The sequence below is a fragment of the Eutrema salsugineum genome, unplaced genomic scaffold, assembly GCF_000478725.1.
Source record: "Eutrema salsugineum unplaced genomic scaffold, Eutsalg1_0 scaffold_5, whole genome shotgun sequence".
NCBI classification, from domain to species: domain Eukaryota; kingdom Viridiplantae; phylum Streptophyta; class Magnoliopsida; order Brassicales; family Brassicaceae; genus Eutrema; species Eutrema salsugineum.
In genome coordinates this window covers 7,498,691-7,513,811 of record NW_006256612.1, presented here as the reverse complement: position 1 = coordinate 7,513,811, position 15,121 = coordinate 7,498,691, and the positions used below count along the sequence as shown (strand labels likewise).

The 15,121-nt window shown below is 36.4% G+C and overlaps 2 protein-coding genes across 2 annotated transcripts; one reads left to right on the top strand and one right to left on the bottom strand.

Moving 5' to 3' along the window:
- Positions 1–4,635: 4,635 nt before the first annotated feature.
- On the top strand, positions 4,636–8,112 carry LOC18992687 (FT-interacting protein 1). The gene has a single exon (XM_006416118.2). The coding sequence runs from the start codon at positions 4,845–4,847 to the stop codon at positions 7,908–7,910; it is 3,066 nt and encodes a 1,021-aa protein (XP_006416181.2). The 5' UTR covers positions 4,636–4,844; the 3' UTR covers positions 7,911–8,112.
- A 142-nt stretch (positions 8,113–8,254) lies between these two features.
- On the bottom strand, positions 8,255–13,668 carry LOC18992686 (phosphoinositide phosphatase SAC1). The gene is made up of 16 exons (XM_006416117.2): positions 13,416–13,668; positions 12,976–13,180; positions 12,722–12,887; positions 12,341–12,563; positions 12,163–12,239; positions 11,789–11,976; positions 11,564–11,661; positions 11,347–11,480; positions 11,102–11,236; positions 10,571–10,955; positions 10,368–10,489; positions 9,984–10,094; positions 9,586–9,798; positions 9,173–9,358; positions 8,830–8,941; positions 8,255–8,723 (listed from the first exon to the last, which is right to left on the bottom strand). Exons 1-16 carry the CDS (start codon positions 13,542–13,544, stop codon positions 8,472–8,474), a joined length of 2,736 nt encoding a protein of 911 aa, XP_006416180.1. The 5' UTR covers positions 13,545–13,668; the 3' UTR covers positions 8,255–8,471.
- Positions 13,669–15,121: the final 1,453 nt, after the last annotated feature.

The following is a 15,121-nucleotide window of genomic DNA, read 5'->3' as shown; positions in this document are numbered from 1 at the left end:
AAAATAATTATTCATTATCAAAAATGTGTTGTTAACATGCTAAAAATTACTATGTTAATATATTAACAATAATTACACGTTATATACTATTCGTTAACATACTTGATAACAATTTTCTTACATGTTATATAAGTTAACATGATAATATTAATGTCTGATTTTTATAATGTGCTAACATTAATATTCGATAATAATACCATGATAACAAGAATATCTGATACTTATAATATGTTAATATATAGTAAATCTGAATATTATTTGTATTAACTTTATAATGATAACTATGTTAAGATAATATTTATGTTAATTTTCATTTTATACAATATATTTACAAATAATAATTGCAAAGTTAACAGGTAACATTGTAAGAGACATTAACAGCATATGAAGATGAATGTGCTAAAGAGATTCGTGAAAAGATGAGACTTGTGGTACTCTTTTTGTGTTTTGTTGATTGTTCCAATCTTAAAGTTTGTAATGGCTTCTCCGATGGTTTCCAGTTTTGTTTGTCTGGGAAACAAAATTTAGAAAGAAAAAGAAAAACAGATATAAAGAAATAAGTTTTAAGTAAATTCCTATCTTAAAACACTGTAGAAAAATGTGTAAAAAATGTCACCTAATTTTGATATTATCCATAGACATTTAGTGGTAATACTCTTTATTTTATAACTAGTTCATAATTTTCCCACTGTCGTCTGAATTGTTTCATAATCTATTTGCTATTGTTTTCTCTCGTATTTAAACTGTTTTGCATCACATAAGAAATGACAAAGCTTATCTTAGATTTCAAGAAGAAATATTTTAAAGGTTAAACGAGGTATTCTATGTCAAAATACATACATCTGTCCCTTATAAAAACATGTCTTCTTTTCAAATAGGAATAAACTTAAAATGTTCAAATACGCATATATAATCACTAGACGACTCGATATTTCGTGCCGTTAGATATTAGTTATATTGCATGATAGTAATAAATATCAAATTAGTCAACTATGAGTGGATCTAAAAATAAACATATACTACAGTGTTACTTATTAATTAATGACATATATTAGTACAAAAGTAGTTTTATATATGTATTGTAAACCACTTTGATAATGTCTTCTTAATTTTTCTGTCAACAATGATAAAATGAATGAAATATTAGCTGAGAACTAAAAGGAAAAGAAAATAGAGGTATAATCAGCAAACTGCCGACAAAACATGAGGAGATAATAACAAGATTGCATTTGGCTAGAGTATTTCTGATTCCCAATCCCCAATGTCTTTAAGAGATTTTATTACTGATTGAGTCCCAACCCTGCTCCATTTTTTGCTGTAAACTCCATTTTGGAGTAAATTTCACTCCAACCCTACTCTATTTTGACTGCAAAATGGAGAAAAAATAGAGATTGCTCCATATTTGGAGTAAACCTTTATTCTACTCCATTTTGCAGCTATACTTTTTTTATTTACAATCTGATCCTTAAAATATTAAATCATTATAATTTTATACTTTTTATCAACACATCATTATTTTCGATATTATATATGGCTATATGCATTTTTTTCAGATATACACTTAATATTTGTATGACACATATCACTTTGACTTATATATATATATATAATTAAAAAATGGTCTTTATGTATGTATGTATATATATATATATATATAACTATCGGTTTAATAACTAAGTTTTTATTTTATGATTCATGTTTATAAATTTTTTGACAAGATTATAGGACTTTAATAGTTTAAAAAAATATAAAATAGACAATCATAAATATTTGAACACTAAAATTTTTATTTCAAAATATTACAACTTAAAATAAACTGAAAAATACACAACAAGTGATAAAATCAAATATAAACATAAAAGTTTAACACAACAAATACAAAAAATTTAATATTCTGCTAAATCGCTTCCTGATCCACCGATATCATTAAAATATTGCCAAACGAAGTTGATGGAGGAAGAAATTCTTGATTTTGTTGTTGAGCATTCCGCTTTTGTAAAATTTTTGTTTGTTTGTCTTGAACATATGCACGAATATTTGGATCTGATATGGAACGCATGTCATAAAATAACATTTTGTTTTCCATCTTTAGCTCTTTCAAAGCATAGTTTTCTGTTGAATCTCCAGATGATCTTGTCTTTGTGCATTTGTCTTCTTTAATTGCTCCAAAAGTTGTTTATTTCCTTCTTCTAAAGTGTTGATAACTGATGTTGTTTGATCAACAAGTTTTCTTTTATTTTTGGATTTCTTGATTCCCATTGGTCGTGGAGAGGGAGATCCGCTAGTAAGCTCGTCGGTATCATCTAAGTTTAAAGAAAATGAAAACAAACCTGGAGATGCTTGTGTAGGAGAATCAATGGAATTTCCAGACTCGAACGATGTATACTCGGCACGAGTGGGATTAATATGCGTTTAGGATCGGCACCATCTTTAAACTTTTCAAAGTTTTTAATAATATTTCAAACATGTTCAAATTTCCAACCTGTTTTGAACTTTGGATCTTCTTGTATCATAAGTTTGGCTTGACTGAATTACATCAATAAAAAAACAAAAATATTACTATTCAAAAAGTAGGAATACAATTCCTCTACAAATCAAAAATAAAACATAGCCTTAAATTTCTTATGTTTTTATGATTTTATGTAATTTTTTATTTGATAAATATTTTAATTTTATTAAATTCGTAAATTATAAATATTTTAGATAAAATAAAAATAAATGGGTTATTTTGTAACTTCTAAAAGTTATAGGTTATTAAAAGTAAAAGAAAAATAGAATATATTAGGAATATTCTTTTTTGGAGTAAAAAATGAAATCATATATTGGAGCAAAATACAATTCTATTTTGAAATTACTCCATTTTGAAAAAAAAAAATGGAGATTTACATTGAAGATGGTCTAACAATCAACGCTTGTCCGTGGAACGCCTACTTTAATTAATGACAAAGAGTTTTTGTTGAAATACACAATCGGTCTATTTTATGTTTTTATTTTTAATGTGCGTGTCAAATATATCTATACTTGGGTTAAAGTATTGAAGTTTCTGAATGGTTGTACATGCAAGCACTAGTCAATCCATCTAAGTATAAATCTGAATACGATAATATTTAGAAATAAAATAATTTTATACATAAGAAACTCCAGTGATTATCAAAGCTAGCTAGTGTCGGATTTTTGTTTTCAATGAAAATGCGTAACCTGGGTGATTATACTGAATTACTGATACAACAAAATAGGTTGCTTTTTAGGGCAAGGACATGATAAGATGTACTGTAGTATTCATGATGGGGTAACACCGATTTCATTGAAAACGAGAGATCTAATCAATAAAAGTTTATATATTCTTCTTTCTTTCATGGAAGAAATTTACAATTAAAATTCAACGCTTTCAAATTCCTGAATGGAATGAGAACAATTTTTCTCGTCTCTAAAGCTGGCCTAACCCCACTTCACTTCATCTAAATGGTTTACGGTGAAGACTTTTTCTTCTTTAATAATATACTAAGAGAGTTTAGAATTTTCGATTTAACCATCAAACAACATAATCTTTGATTTGATTTATGAAACTAAACAATAAATTCATTGAGTGACAATAAATTTGGATATATATTAAGTTAATGTATAAACTTGAATTGAAGTGTTGGCTATTAACATTGATTTAAACCGTACATAAACAATGCGACTTCTATCTTAAAACAAAAACTCTGTCTAGAAATTATCGTCGCCGACATTAAATACTTTCAAATTTAATATCATTAATTAACCAAAGCATTAAATTTGTTTAACTTTTTCCTTTTTTACATACTGTCATGAAAAACGTTTTAAAGTGTATGAATCGAAATACTTTAAGTTTTGTAATTTCATAGTATTTGTCATTTGATATGATTGCCTATATTAAGAACACATGGTGGTATCAATCGATTTAACATAGAAATAATCGGAGTATTTTTTGCTGTCGTTATAAACTATTTTAATAATTAAGATAAAGAATCGAAATTAGTCCACTTTCTAATTATGTTAGCATTAGCAAACAAAGCACAAATGGACACCACCACATTCGTCCCCATAGACAACGATGGTACGTCTTTTATGGGCCTACACCTCACTCACCCAATTCTCTTTTTTCCTTTACACAATTCTTCTTATTAATCGTACAATTTTATTCTATATAAAATCATTGTAAGTAAATTATCTATTCTATATAAAATCATTGTAAGTAAATTATCAAAAGGTTATTTAATTTTTCATCAACTACCATGTCGGAAAACTATGTCCCGCGAAGACGCGAATAGAATAGTACGTACGAATATTTGGTGAATCACCGACGAGGACAATATTCGAAAGATAAAACCTAATGATTCAAAAGGTTGGAGTAATAATCAAGAATATTCAACTCTTATAAATCTTTGGAATATCCAACTTGATAATTTTATAGACTCTCTGTCCGTTTCTATGGTATATATATATATATATATATATAATTGTATAAAGTAATAGTAATAATAAAAAGGTAAATTTGGGAGAAATCGAAAAAATTGACTAAAATGACGTCTTCCTCTTGCCTTCTCTCTCTCTTCGCCGAGTTTTACTCATCTTTAACACATCATCTGTTTTTGTTTTATGTCTTCACACTCTTCGAAACCAAAAAACAAAGAGATGAAGATGATAATTTGTTTCATCTTTCTTCTTCTTCTCTCTTCATAATTCCATCTTTCTTTTATTTACTTAAATCACCTCTCCCACCGAGTGTTCTTCGCCGGACGTTTTCTTTCTCTCTCTCTCTCTTTACCGTTTTAAAGAATTCTAATTTTTTTTCTCTCAAAAAGAATTATAAATTTTCCGATATGAGCAAACTGGTAGTTGAAATCGTGGACGCGAGCGATTTGATGCCTAAGGACGGGCAAGGCTCCGCGAGTCCATTCGTTGAGGTTGAATTCGACGAGCAGCGGCAGAGAACGCAAACGCGTTTAAAGGATCTAAACCCTCAGTGGAACGAGAAGTTAGTTTTCAACGTCGGCGACTTTAGACGTTTGACCAACAAGACTATCGACGTCACCGTCTACGATGACCGTCGAGATAATCAACCCGGGAAGTTTCTCGGCCGTGTTAAAATCTCCGGCGCCTCTGTTCCGTTATCGGAATCCGAAGCCGACGTACAGAGATATCCACTCGACAAGCGCGGTTTGTTCTCTCACATCAAAGGCGACATCGCTCTTAGAATCTTCGCCGCTCCTATCGACGGCTCAGATTTCGCCTCCTCGATTCCTCAGCCTGGTGAGTTTGCCGAGAAAGAGACCAAAGAGGAGAAGAAATTCGAAACTCAGGAATTTCAAAATCAAGCTCAAAACCCTTTCCAGCAATTCGAGCAAGAGAGTTACGTGGAGACGATGAAGCCGACGAAGAAGAAAGAGAAAGACTCGAGAACTTTCCATTCGATCGGCGCGCACGCCGGAGCTCCACCACCGCATCAATCAAAGCCTTCTCATCTTCCTCCTAATCAACCGGAGTTTAGGTCAGATTTCATGAGAGCTCCGGGACCACCGCCTGCGGCGGTATTGCAGATGCAAGTTCCGAGGCAGAATCCAGAGTTTCAGCTAATCGAAACCAGTCCTCCATTAGCAGCTCGGAGGCGACAATCCTACTATTACCGGAGCAGCGGAGACAAAACCTCGAGCACATACGACCTCGTGGAGCAGATGCATTACCTCTACGTGAGCGTCGTCAAGGCTCGAGATCTCCCGGTGATGGATGTCTCCGGTAGCTTAGATCCTTATGTGGAAGTGAAGCTTGGTAACTACAAAGGCTTGACGAAACATTTGGAGAAGAATCAGAATCCGAGCTGGAAACAGATCTTCGCCTTCTCCAAAGAGAGATTACAATCGAATCTGCTTGAAGTCACTGTCAAAGACAAAGATCTCTTGACCAAAGACGATTTCGTCGGAAGAGTCCATATCGATCTCACTGAAGTTCCTCTCAGAGTTCCTCCGGATAGTCCTCTCGCTCCACAGTGGTACAGGCTAGAGGACAAGAAAGGGATGAAGACGAACAGAGGAGAGATAATGCTTGCCGTTTGGATGGGAACTCAAGCCGACGAGTCTTTCCCTGACGCTTGGCACTCCGACGCGCACCGCGTGAGCCATTCCAACCTCTCCAACACTCGGTCCAAAGTTTACTTCTCGCCGAAGCTGTATTACCTCAGAATTCATGTAATCGAAGCTCAGGATCTTGTTCCCTCTGATAAAGGGAGAGTACCTGATGCAATCGTGAAGATTCAGGCGGGGAATCAGATGAGAGCGACGAGGACGCCTCAAATGCGGACGATGAATCCTCAGTGGCAAGAGGAGCTTATGTTCGTTGTGTCTGAGCCGTTTGAGGACATGGTGATTGTTTCTGTTGATGATAGGATCGGTCCGGGGAAAGATGAGATATTGGGGAGGGCGTTTATACACCTGAGGGATGTTCCAGTGAGGCAAGAGACTGGGAAAATGCCTGATCCACGGTGGTTTAATCTACAGAGACATTCAATGTCTATGGAGGAAGAGACTGAGAAGAAAAAAGAGAAGTTCTCTAGTAAGATTCTGCTTCGGGTTTGTATTGAAGCTGGGTACCATGTTCTTGATGAGTCTACGCATTTCAGCAGCGATCTTCAACCTTCTTCAAAGCATTTGAGGAAGCCTAGCATTGGGCTTCTTGAGCTTGGGATTCTCAGTGCTAGGAACTTGATGCCTATGAAAGGTAAAGATGGGAGAATGACTGATCCTTATTGTGTGGCCAAGTATGGGAACAAATGGGTGAGAACGAGGACTCTTTTAGACGCGCTTGCACCTAGGTGGAACGAGCAATATACTTGGGAAGTTCATGATCCTTGCACGGTCATAACAATTGGAGTCTTTGACAATGGTCATGTCAACGATGGTGGTGATTCTAGGGACCAGAGGATTGGGAAAATTAGAGTCAGGCTATCTACGCTGGAGACAGACCGGGTTTACACTCATTACTACCCGTTGCTGGTTCTTACGCCTGGTGGTCTAAAGAAGAACGGTGAGCTTCAGATAGCTCTGAGATACACCTGTATCTCCTTTGTTAACATGATGGCACAATACGGAAGACCATTGTTGCCCAAAATGCATTATGTTCAACCGATACCAGTCAGGCACATCGATTTGCTTAGGCATCAGGCGATGCAAATAGTTGCAACAAGACTATCAAGGTCGGAGCCACCGCTTAGACGAGAGGTTGTGGAGTACATGCTTGATGTAGACTACCATATGTTCAGTCTGAGGAGAAGCAAAGCCAATTTCAGCAGAATCATGTCGCTTCTCTCCTCGGTCACTCTGGTCTGCAAGTGGTTCAACGATATCTGCACATGGAGAAACCCGATCACAACGTGTCTGGTTCACGTTCTGTTCCTGATTCTTGTCTGCTACCCAGAACTGATTTTACCCACCATCTTCCTCTACCTCTTTGTGATAGGCATGTGGAACTACCGGTACAGACCGAGACACCCGCCTCACATGGACGCTCGTGTGTCCCAAGCAGACAATGCTCACCCAGACGAGCTAGACGAGGAGTTTGACTCTTTCCCGACCAGCAGACCAGCAGACATTGTGAGAATGAGGTATGACAGGCTTAGGAGTGTTGGTGGCAGAGTCCAGACCGTCGTGGGCGACCTGGCGACACAAGGAGAGAGGATTCAAGCCTTACTTAGCTGGAGAGACCCGAGAGGAACTGCTTTGTTTATCGTCTTCTCATTGATCTGGGCTGTGTTTATTTATATCACACCTTTCCAAGTGATCGCAGTCCTAGTCGGGCTGTTCATGCTGCGTCATCCGCGGTTCAGGAGCAGATTGCCTTCAGTACCTGCAAATTTCTTCAAGAGATTACCAGCCAAGTCAGATATGCTACTGTAAGTATATAATGTAAAAATAATAAACATGATTATATTTGTAGTAGTGTGTATCAAAGAACACAAGAGGAGAAATTTGTAGAGGGAAGCGAAGGAAACTAGTTTTTGCCTCTGGGGTTGAATATGACTCATGTATTCCCCCCATGTTATGTTGTTTTCAATACTCTTTTTAGTGAAATACATAACCAGCCAATTCTTTTTCACAATGCTCAAAGCAAATATCTCATGTAAAGCAGAACATACCGGTTCTTGTATAACGAATCTGGCAAAACGAGACTCTGCTGCAGCAAAACTCATAGAAGAAAACCGGACTGAACAAATAGCTGAATCAGACATCAACAAGACGAATCATTCTGAAACATACGATATTGTTTCATTATACGTGAACCGTATCGTAAACCAACATATTTTCTATTTGGGGTACAAAATATTAATGTGGTTTTGTCCCTTTTATATATACCTACACAAAATGCAGAATCAAACACATTCACAAGCATACAATAAAAAGACTAGTGTCTCGGATGTGAGACGTTATGTTTTGGGGGGAAAATTTTTGGTTTTGTGATTAGATGACTTTTGGGACCTTATCATCTCCGACGAGCCATCTGGCTAGCCAACAAGGATCGCTCGCGAAGTATTTGCATTGTGTTGGAATGATCCCGAGATTGCTACCGATTTGAGCGTATTCATTTAAAGCTTTTCCCATCTCCATTCCTGCATCTCCAATGTCCATTACATCGACTGCGTTCATACGGAGAACTTCTGCATAGTTCTGTTCTAACTCATGATCGTTCTCAAACGGTTCCATCGCTGGACACTGTACAAATCGGATCATAAAATAAACAGAGTTTTGAGTTGTTTTTCTGCTATCTATCAAATCTATGGAGAATTTATTACATATCAGTTAGATAAAGAATCTGAACCTGACAGAACGCGGCGTAATGTTTGTAAATTTCACTGTTTTCATCTTGGTCACCGAGGAGAGTCCCACCATACCACCCATTGGCTTCATTGGATGCTGTAATCGATAGGTACCTATCAAATGAAACAACTGCAACAAATGATTTGATGCACTGGGGACAAAATCTGAGTTTTAAAAATACCAACAATTTGTAGTTGAGGTTAGACCATTGCTTCGGTCAAAAGTTGCGGTTTATCATTCAATGATGAGTTTGCCAGCCAGTAATATTTAGAATGGAAAATTTTCAAAAATGCATTCCGAAGGATGTTTAGATTTCAGAGATGGAAGAAAAGAGAAATCAGTACCTTTGGAAGGTATCTTCTTGATGATCGTTGGACTCAGAAAGCCAGTCCAAGTTGCAGAAATCATTGACTCTCGCACTTGAGGTCACTCCTTTCTCACTATCTTCTGCACCAGATTTTGTGGCAGAGCCACTCTCTTCGGGCTTTCTTGAACCAAACAGCCAATTCGGGCTCTTGAGCTGAATCTCACTGCAGATAAGAAAGTCAAGAAAATTAAGCTAACATTCGAAAAAGTCATGGTTTGCTTTGAACTACAATATCTGCTCTTTCTAAACTAGAAACTAATTTTTCTACTTTCTTAAAGAGATAAAAGTCCTAATAAACGTAAAGAAACAAGGTTCAAGGTTTATTAGCCATTCCCAAATTCCATTCAAATGCCTAAAAAGATGATTGAAAATTTTAATGAGGATCATTACGCCGCATCAGGAGCCACACCAGTGCTTCCAGTGCTGCCCCCTGGCCTTTGGTCTGTCTCGTTACAAAGCCTCACGTTCTTTATTGAACTGCATGTCTGCTCAATCAGTTTGTCAAACGACGTCAGCTTCTTCCGTGAGAAGTCTTCTCTGAAAGCCGGCACTGGTGCAAGATTGACTCCAATACCACTCATGGGTTTAGCAATGGACTGGACCCTGCAATACACCAGAATTAGAAATCATACGCAACCAGAACTTATGATCTTCGTTGGGATGTTGAGTTTAGTATCTTTGGTATTTCCCAAACTGGTTACGGCACCGGCTCCATATTTGCATCTGATTCTAATGAAGAGTAAACCCATCATCTGACACGCACTAGGTTCATTAAACGTAAATCTTACCCCCCTTCTGGGAAAATATCATCTCCAATCCCTGACACATGGAGATAATAATCAGAATCCAGTTCCCAGAGCGCAGGTTTCCCTTCCTGAGGTTGAAAGTAGCCCAAGAATCTGCTCGCAATAAAATTCATTAGCTACTAGGACTTGAGACTCAATAAAAACGAAAATAACTAATGCTTAGCAACAATTCCTTAGAGGATTCAATATCTTAGTAGTTGATATTATCAGTGATGCCTAAGGTGATAGTGGTAATGCCAGGGTTCTATTGCCTCTATCTATAACTCCTAATGTCTTCATCCTATTGCTACATCGTTGGCAAACTAGAAAGATCACGAACTTAACAATAAACAGAAGTGACTTTTGCAAGAAAGATAAGTATATTACAAATTTATTGCGTCTTGCTTTTCGCCATCAGTGTAGGTATTGCTGTAGTATCGTTTGATGGACTTGAGAAACTCTCTGGACTGTGTCGTAGCCTTCCATTTCCCCTGCCTTTCCGGGAAAACCTATAATCCATTCAACGATGTTAACAAATAAGTCCTGAAGTGGACAATTGACTGGTCAAAGGTAATAAGTGGCGTTATTACAGTATTATGAGCAGCTGAGCCGCCATATTGTTGTGCAAGGGCATCGCCCATGCTCTGGTACATATCCATAAGTGCAGCAGCTATGCTACTGTCGGGGTCAATCTTAGATGTATCACTCAACCCCATTGCGTGCAGCTGCCGGCCTAAAGCAGCCAAACCATATGCATATTGTGCTACGTTTGTTCGATCCAAGCAGTCAATGCAATTAGTACGCAGAACACCACTCTGGTAACGAGGAGCTGACGAATCAGTTCCATCGTCTTTTTTTTGTTGGCTTAGCTTCATCTCTTTCTCTCGGTTAGCAAGAGCACTAAGTATATCACTTGAACTCTCACCCCTTGAAAGTTCCACAGAGTAAGCTCTTAGATCACGCAGAGAAGGTTCCCTGCAGTAATTTTCTCCATTAAAACCAGAATAAGGTAACTAATAGCTCCAGTATTTAGAATTATATGCAGCAGTTTACAAAACAAACCAAGTTTCTGACTAGAGATAAATAAGTAATTGCAGACCATATCATCCCAAAAACTTTACCTTCCAGTGCTAGCATGACTAAGTATACTAGCTTTCTTCTTAACAATTTTAGGCTTGCCACTGAAGTAAAATCCAGTTAAATCAAGGGCTTCGCTTGCTACAGCACCCAAAACAGCCAATACATTCGCCGACTTGCTTTAACATCGAAAAGATATTGACATTAAAACCAAAAAAAAACATCGAAAATAGAAAGCAATGTGTGTTCAAGTCAAAAAAGGCAGGAAATCAAATCCACAATATTTTACCTCTTTGCAAATTTGTGGAAATCCCAGTGGATAAATTTGAGATGATTTTCTTCACGAAAAATTGAGTTTAGATAACCCACTGCATTCGCAAACTCACGCCTAAGCACCATTTCCCGAGGTCTTTTCTCAACTGTCTGAATATTTCCATGGAAATGTGTCAGTATGTATAAAGGGCATAACCATCTTTAGCTTAAAGACATTAAATAAAAAAACTAACCTTGATTAAGTTGAGCACAATAATAGGATTCCCATATCGGTTCACCAGGTCTTCAAAATGCATTTTGGTTGACTCGTATGTAGGATCATACCTCTGTACTGAAGCCAAAAAACAAGGAAACAAAATTATCAGGAGTCATCCATAAGAAGCCAAGTAGATCAATATCACACACGCGTTAATTTGGTCTAATAGAGATAACAGGCGCATGTTACGTTAGTTTCTCACAGAAAATATCAGGCTTAGGGCTAAATCTTGAGGCCTCTTGCGACCAAAAGAGTGGAATTGATCCTCGCATCTGGACCACTGAAGTCATTTTTCCCTTGCATGATCCAGCTTCTTCATCAAAAACAAGTTGTTCTGTTTCAACATCATTCGCAACCCTTCCTCTATCATTGACTCCCCTTTTCAAGTACCTGCAATAAAAAATTTACAGAATGAGAAGGCACTCAAATTTACAGAAAAAAAAAAGAGAGACAAGCATCCAAACTGAGTCTACAAGAGTTCACGCCACACATTACTATGTTCACCCTAAATTTTTTAAATAGATTCGGCGTATGAGTTTCTCATTCATGAGTGTCCTGATTATAATGAGGTCTTACCGTGTGCCTGCAAAATGTCGAGAACGCCTGGAGACTAGAGTTACACTGAAGTCTCTTCCATATATCGATAGCCTTATCTGAATGATGGGGCAAACCACTAAATAGTAATAACTATTTTAACCTCTACTAGAGGCGAATGTAGAAGTATATGGGTAAAGACACAAGAGTCTACAAGTACCTGCTTGAAATGCCCATGAACTAGAGCTAGTGTCCAAATAGTGTTGTTACACCTTGATCGAATAGGCTGCGTCAGATACGCATTCCATACAAATATGTTATCATAGGGCACCCCTTCCTCACCAGATGATAAAACGTTCTTCTGTAAACTCTGCATTATAGGATAAGTGTAACTGTAGAAGAAATCTTTTGTCAAATCTACACTTGACAGAAGCTTCTTGTACCTGCAAATAAAGCAAATACAAAGAACTCAAAACAGGAATAAACTTCTGAAATCATAAAAGGTGCGGTAAGAATATAACTTTTTGGAAATAGGAACCGAGCTTCGCTAATGGAAGCATAGTCGAACTTCAAAGGGAAATCAAAACTCCCAGAAACAGACCTTAGTTCAGTTTTGGAATTCGCAACATCAGACTGAATAGTTGCATGTGGAACACTAATCATTTGACTTTCATCAATAGCATATATCGCATGCCCACATATGCATCCAATTTGCCGCCGTTTTGTCACCAAAATTAGATAGTATGACTCCATAAACCTAGCGCAGCCTACATGGCAAAATTTTTACCCAACTTTAGCTTGGTAGAAACAAAATCTAAAGATACAATGAGACAAACACTGATTGCCATGACTAACCAGCAATTCCATAAACTTTGGCCACAAAAGCCAATCCCCCGGTGGCACGATTGCCTTCAGCGATACGCTGAAGCAGACTCTTAATTTCTTGAGGCGAATACACTACCGGATCTTCACTAATGTTAAGCTCAGATGGCTCTGAACGATCAATCTTTAGCACTCTGAAGAATCTCTTATTCCTATCACTCCCAAGTAGATAAAACCTCTGCCCAAAAAAAAAAACACACAACAATAAGAAAACAGAAAAGAGATTCAACCTTCCTGCAATTCAATCTAGGGTTTTTTTAAGGATGCCAATCATTCCAACACATAATGTTTGAGAGAGAGTATCTAAGCAATGGTCAATAAGGGAAAAACAATCGACAGATTTTGCGGCAGACTCCTCATTAATAATAGAAACCTATTTAAGAAGTCTCAATCGCTAAATCGCTAATGCTTACCGCTCTGGTTTCGTAGAGCTTGAATTTCTCGAGGGCGTACGAATCGGGATCGGTCTCCGCATCGTTGGACGGTTGAATCTTGGCGAAAGACGAAAAACTAGAAGTCGTCGAGTTTTCCGATTTCGCCATGGCGAATCAATCTCTCCGGGAACGGTCGAGTTTCTCTGAAGCCGGCGATGGTTTCAGGCGATTATTTGCGATCGGGGAACGATAGCTCGGAAGTTTTGAACCCGCAAAAACAAGGGGCGTTTCCGTACTTTTCTAGTTTTTTCATTTCTGTTCATTGTTTACTTTATCCTTTGTCCCTTTCTTTATTATTTCTCGGAAAAAAAAAATTACTTTCAGTTAATCAAAATTGGATGCATTTCTAAATTTTTTTTTTTTATGTAATATAGCTTTATAATTTAAAAGTTAGTAATAATGAAAAATTAACACATTTAATTTAAAGTTTATATTATGTATAGTAAATAAGAAAAACCAACACAAAAAAATGAAAAAGAAAAGATGGCCTTTGCTCTTGTAGCATTGGTCTGCGAAGGCACTGTAGATGCAATGTGTGACTGGTTCAATGCTCAAGCAAGGCATTGAGGAGAGAGAGAGCAACGAGAAATGTTATAAAAAAATGAAGTTTCTGTATTACAAAAGCTCACACAACCTTCATTCTCACAAACTCTCTCTAGCTCACTCAGGATTTCTCACAATCTAGGTTTTCTTCTTCATTCTCACAAACTCTCTCTAGCTCACTCAGGATTTCTCACAATCTAGGTTTGCTTCTTCATTCTCACAATCTAGGTTTTCTTTTCATTTTGGTTGAAAGACTTTAGGTTTTAACTTTTTTTCTTTTTTTTTTTCTTTTTTTTTCAGATTTGGTTTCTAAGTCGTTAGGGTTTATTCAAGAAAAGATATTGTTTAGTTCTCAAGCGTTTTCTTCAGAATCTCCTTTGGGTTCTTGTTTTTTTAGTCCCAAAAAAAAGAAGAAGGACACCCTCATTTTGTGGGTATTTGCGAATTCAATCTAAGGTTTTCTTCTTCATTTTCTTCTTTCAATCTTGTTTTTTAAAGATAAACGTTAGGATTTTTTCAGGGTTTGGTTTTTAAGTCATTAAAGTTTTTTCAAGAAAAGATGTTGTTTAGTTTTCTCCAAGCTGTGTTTTTTTTTCAGGATCTATTTTTGTTTTTTTTTTTAACTTAAGAAAAAACCCATTTTATGGGTATTTGTAAATTCAATCTAAGGTTTTCTTGTAGAATCTCCTCTATTTATATACTTTTGTCATATTCTGAACGTTAACCGCATCTTTCTTTCTTTATTGTTTTTGTTTTTAGGATGGCAATGGAGCATCTAAAAGATGATGTTATATCCGAGTTTTTACGAGAGGAGAAGTTTCTTCGTTTATATTTTTGGGTTTTTAAATATTCTATAAAATAACAAAATAGATTATATATTGTTTTGAATACATGATATAATTTTATGTTCTAATTCATAACTGTAACAATGTGGCACAATAAAAAATTATTATTATCTATAGTAAATATTTAGAAATAAAGACAAGATTGCGAAAAAAAAAGAAAAGAAATAAAGACAAGATTATTGATAAAATCTCTCGAAGGAAAATAAGATATATTTTGGGCATTTTGTTTTTTCGGGCAAGACCAACCTGTGTTAACCATATTTATTTAATAATGATCTATGTGATGAGTTCATAAGT

Excerpts from the sequence above, each read along its gene's own strand:
- LOC18992687 (XM_006416118.2), top strand. The coding sequence starts at position 4,845 with ATGAGCAAACTGGTAGTTGAAATCGTGGACGCGAGCGATTTGATGCCT.
- LOC18992686 (XM_006416117.2), bottom strand. The coding sequence starts at position 13,544 with ATGGCGAAATCGGAAAACTCGACGACTTCTAGTTTTTCGTCTTTCGCC. Across the intron at positions 12,888-12,975 it reads CAAAGTTTATGGAATTGCTG|GCTGCGCTAGGTTTATGGAG; the intron begins GTTAGTCATGGC and ends TTTGCCATGTAG. Across the intron at positions 8,942-9,172 it reads CAAGAAGATACCTTCCAAAG|GTACCTATCGATTACAGCAT; the intron begins GTACTGATTTCT and ends TTCATTTGATAG.